Source organism: Cyphomyrmex costatus, unplaced genomic scaffold, assembly GCF_001594065.2.
Source record: "Cyphomyrmex costatus isolate MS0001 unplaced genomic scaffold, Ccosl1.0 scaffold193, whole genome shotgun sequence".
Lineage (NCBI taxonomy): Eukaryota > Metazoa > Arthropoda > Insecta > Hymenoptera > Formicidae > Cyphomyrmex > Cyphomyrmex costatus.
Window position 1 is genome coordinate 1,222,684 of NW_017275965.1, and position 4,843 is coordinate 1,227,526.

At 32.7% G+C, this 4,843-nt stretch overlaps 2 protein-coding genes across 2 annotated transcripts in view; both read right to left on the bottom strand.

The window, feature by feature from the left end:
• Positions 1-524: 524 nt before the first annotated feature.
• On the bottom strand, positions 525-2,371 carry TfIIB (transcription factor IIB). The gene is made up of 5 exons (XM_018538390.1): positions 2,244-2,371; positions 1,688-1,798; positions 1,423-1,609; positions 883-1,353; positions 525-803 (listed from the first exon to the last, which is right to left on the bottom strand). Exons 1-5 carry the CDS (start codon positions 2,258-2,260, stop codon positions 642-644), a joined length of 948 nt encoding a protein of 315 aa, XP_018393892.1. The 5' UTR covers positions 2,261-2,371; the 3' UTR covers positions 525-641.
• A 2,073-nt stretch (positions 2,372-4,444) lies between these two features.
• LOC108772777 (uncharacterized) overlaps positions 4,445-4,843 on the bottom strand; it is a 1,857-nt gene continuing 1,458 nt past the window's right edge. Inside the window, exon 3 of the mRNA XM_018538391.1 lies at positions 4,445-4,766. Coding sequence (XP_018393893.1) covers positions 4,479-4,766 — 288 coding nt within the window. The 3' untranslated portion in view covers positions 4,445-4,478. The remainder of the gene's footprint in view (positions 4,767-4,843) is intronic.

Consider the following 4,843-nt stretch of genomic DNA (forward strand, 5'->3'; position numbering starts at 1 on the left):
ATAAATATTAATTAAGTTTATATATCAATTATATATATACATAAAAATTGTCCAATTTATAGAAAATTGTATATTTATATAATTAATATATAACTAGAATTAATTATATAATTACATCTCTATGAATTTATATATAGATCTTATATATATGTATATGCGTGTATTTCAAATAACATAAGGTCCTCTTGTAAGAATTTTGTTTTTTAATAGTGCAGTTGAAAAAATAATTTTTTACCAGTTACAGTAGCACTAAATGGACTTCTTCTCGTGTTATAAATTATAAACAGAAATAATAGAAAGTTGAGTTGCATGCTACGTAGAAGTAAAAATCACATGACGTAATTTATGTAAAATATAAAATATAACAGAATATGAATATTAAATATATTTCACCAAAGCACCATCATATCTTCGAAAAATAATCTGCATAAAATAAAATAAAAAGAAAATAATAATTAACATACTACACTATACATACAGTAAAGAATATTGGATCATATACATTATTCAGGAATGTACCCTGTTGATAAAACTAAAATATTGAATTACATGTGTTCGATTATGCTTGTGATGGAAAACAAATATCTCTTTAAAACAGTCAAATATATTTCGGAAGAAGAAAGTAAAGCTTTTTCTTGGCTTTACATTTGTGGTAATTGATCGATTGGCGTGGCAAATTTAAAATCTTCGGGGAAGAGCTGACTTGCATGCGGGTACATCAATTTGTATGATTGTCGGATTGTGACATCTGCAACACCAGCAATATCTCCAATCTCCTTCTGGGATCTCTTATCTTCCGATGCCTGTGTAAGATAAGAATGCATGAAAATAAAATAATGCCTATTTCATTACAGAATATAGTGTCATCATAGTTTTGCATACCTGTGATGCCATATAAATTGCTGCAGCGGCAACAGAAATGGGCGATCTTCCAGGTACAATGTCAATTTCTACTGCTTTTCTAGCGATATGTGTAGCGGCTCTCTGTACCATATTTGGAAGGCCAAGATTGGAACAGAATCGAGACATGAAATCACCAGTGGTAATAAGATCCACACTGGTTTCAAGAGCTTTGAGAATTAACTTAAAGCATCGACCAATTTCTTTCTTGCTTATCTTGCTAACTGCACAAATCTCTTTAAATGTACGTGGTACTCCTTCCTGCCGACAAGCAATGTATAAACACGCGGAAGCAATTGCATCATTTGCACGACCTTTCAGATTTTTGCCATCATGCACTTGCTTGAACAATGTATTGGCTCTATCCACAATAGTTTTCGGTAAATTTATACGATCTGCCATACCATTAATCTCGCGAAATGCATTAAGTAGAGTCCTATCAGAGCTACTCATCTGAAAAAGAATGTTTTTTTTTAGCAACGACTTTATCACATGAAGTAATAAAAAAAATCGAATACTAACTGTACGTCGATTTTGATACTTGGCGGTACCGAAACCATCAAAAGATGCAGCTCCTGTTCCTGGTCCAATCATTGTAGACAAGTCTGCACCATTAAGGAGTGGATTTTCTGGACCACCAACACGCGATGGATCCACTCCTGATTTTTCATTGCTAAATGTCCTCCATTCTGAACCTACATCTATTACTCTATTTAAGCATAAGAAATGAATGTATGAATGTCAAATTTATTGGAGATCTTTGTACTTGTATCTGTGTCTGCTTTACCTATCTCCCACAACCAATCCGCATTCTGAACAAATCTGATCTCCTGCCCTATAATCTTCTATAAGTGGGGCATCTGGATGTGCATAACAACAAACCTTGTTTGTAGGATTCCTATAAGAAAATTAATTTTTACTTTTGTGAATAATTTATGTGTTTGGCATTATTTAGATAAATCTTATGTTCAAACACAGATCTATGGCATGTTTCTGCCAATGTCAACAGACAAGTAAATTGTTCATCCTGATTTTATTTCTAATTATAAACATTAGATTAGATTAGATCCAAGCTTGATATAATTTTAATTATGCACATTAGTTTTGGTCTAACTATTAAGGTTAATTTGTGTTATATATCAACCTTATCACGCGATTAATTTATTTTTATGTTGATGAAAAGTGTGTCCTATATAGTAAATAAAACTATAATTAGAAATTAAAACGCAATCTTAACCTTACTTCAGTTGCAATATTGACAAATATTAAATGCAACTCGTGACGATTGTTACATTTTCGATAATCAACGTCCAAGAGTGAGATTCATTTTTCGTGAAGCTTACCGTGACGAACTTGCCATATTTTCGCATTCGCAGATAACCCAACACTGTTCAGCACTAACTCAGCACTAAAATGCACTAAAACTAGATAGAAGATTCATCCAGTACTGACAATCTGGCAATACACTACAAAAAGTAAATTCTGTGATGTCTGCAATCATACAGTGCGACGTGCGACACCCAGTATTTAAAGAGCCGTTTACAATGAAAGTAATGAGGTGTAAAAGGCCGTCTTCTCTATATTTAGACGATCTGCATTCCTGAAATACAGTTATAGGGAGCTTTCCAACAGATGACACAATATAGCACAGTGAATCATTACATCCTTGTCATTTGCCAATGTTAAACAAAGATGAAAGGGTCTACGCACAATAGGAGAAATATTAGGAACAGATATTAAATATAAGAATTTTAACCTGTTAGAAAGCGCACATTCCACAGTACACAGTTCTGATAGATTAAAATTCTTATATTTAAATATCTGTTCCTAATATTTCTCCTATTGTGCGCAGCCCTAAGGGTCACTATTACAGTGTCGCATGAAGAAAGCTCCCATAATAAGCTTAAGGAAATTTATCCTTGACCACAGTCAGTTATACCTGAGAGCTGAGAGAAACCTGAGAGAGGACATGACGACCTAAAACCTGTAACCGCAAAATGCTGCCGCGCACTACTGCCCTCTGAAGAAGTGGATGTGAACTACATGCAAGATCCACTATTCTGAGGATAACGCATCTACTTTTCAAGACTGATGGTAAGTAGATATTCGCGGTTCGTATAAACGTATTCGCGCTACATAAAATGTGGATCAGAATAAATATTCTTCTCTGCAATTATATGTATATGCTTACTTCCATGTGGTTGTGCCACAGCCACAAAGAAAAATAGCAGCAAATGAAAAAACAAGTACATATTCTTGAAGGGCTATTTTTTTGCTAATTTTTTGCTCTTTCTCAACTTTTTTTATTCACCGTTTATTATGTCAAAAAATTCGACCCACAGTGTGGCTGTGCTGACTCGCGTACAAGAGTAAAGTACATTAAAGCGATCAATTGCCGGGATCATATGTATGTATATATAACTTATTTAAAATATAAACACGCGCGATATATATTTTAACATATTTGTAAAAAAAATGGGTGTAATATACAACTTTAATGTTAATACTTTTAAGCTTAATAAGAAACATCACGCGCATGAAAGTAAGCATACATATAATTGCAGAGAAGAATATTTATTCTGATCCACATTTTATGTAGCGCGAATACGATTATACGAACCGCGAATATTTACTTACCATCAGTCTTGAAAATTAGATGCGTTATCCTAAGAATAGTGGATCTTGCATGTAGTTTACATCCACTTCTTCAGAGGGTAGTAGTGCGTGGAAGCATTTTGCGGTTACAAGTTTTAGGCCGTCATGTCCTCTCGGTTTCTCTCTGGTTATACTGTGCCTTGATAGTAGAAAAGCAAAAGACAGAAAAGTAGAAGCCAATTAGAACTCGCGCTGAAAAGAAAACAGAAGAGTGCTTCTGCTTTTATACTTCCTGTTTTTTCTATCAAGATGTGAAGTCTCCCTAAAGCCCGTATCATACGACATCATTGATGATATCGCAGAACTCAGCAGAACTGACTGCAGGCCGACCGACTCTTGTAATCGTATTATAGTTGATAAAGGAGCTTTATATAACGCATAAGAAAATTAACTAATCAGAATTTTCCATTTCACGGAAAGAAAGGAAATGGAAAATTAACCAATCAGAATTTTCCATTTCACAGAAAGAAAGGAAATGAAGGATTATGATTGATTGATTTTTTATATCTTATAAAAATTGTGTTATGCTAAAAAAATCCATGCTGTAATCTCTTACTTGTTTCAGGACTAAAAAGTTCAAAACATTCAAAACATAATACAATACGTAGCATATCGTGTTGAAAAATTCCTATTGCAAACAATGGAACAACATTATCATACTTTACATATACAAATGTCTAAATATAATCTTTATTCAATATTCTTAAAGCTACAATTTGTGACCTACATGATTGAAAAAAATATATGTACATATATGTATAAACATTTTTTAAATATAAATAATAATGTACAATTAAGAAACAATGCAGGTTTATTAAAAAAGTTAAATAATTATACTATATTATTTAATTATTTATATATGTATATATATATATATATATAAGTTGATTTAATTAAATAATAAGTACAAAAAAATACATAGATTATTCTGTTGGCCCAGCTCTAATATCGATGATTCCTTCTCCACCATGATAAGGCGGAGAATTCGTTTGTTCGTTATTGTTATTAGGAATTTCCGTTGTCGGAAGCGGAGATGATATATGATTTGTATCTGTGTTCGGAGTTTCTTGAATAATAATGATTGGTTTGTTCCACTGATTTCCCTGTTGATGATGCTGCCATTGGTGCCCAGGTGGAACGTTTTGCCACTGCCACCACGATTCCTGATTGTGTTGCGGTATATGTCGAGTTTCATCGGAGGCAATAATCATCTACAAAACATTAAATGTATTTTAACTTATATATATTTTCACTCTATTATGAATATATATATATATATATATATATA

What these genes read in the sequence shown, in the direction of transcription:
- TfIIB (XM_018538390.1), bottom strand. An exon ending in GGATTGGTTGTGGGAGATAG is followed by an intron (nt 1,610 to 1,687) that starts GTAAAGCAGACA and finishes ATGCTTAAATAG; the next exon opens with AGTAATAGATGTAGGTTCAG. An exon ending in AGTATCAAAATCGACGTACA is followed by an intron (nt 1,354 to 1,422) that starts GTTAGTATTCGA and finishes ATTCTTTTTCAG; the next exon opens with ATGAGTAGCTCTGATAGGAC.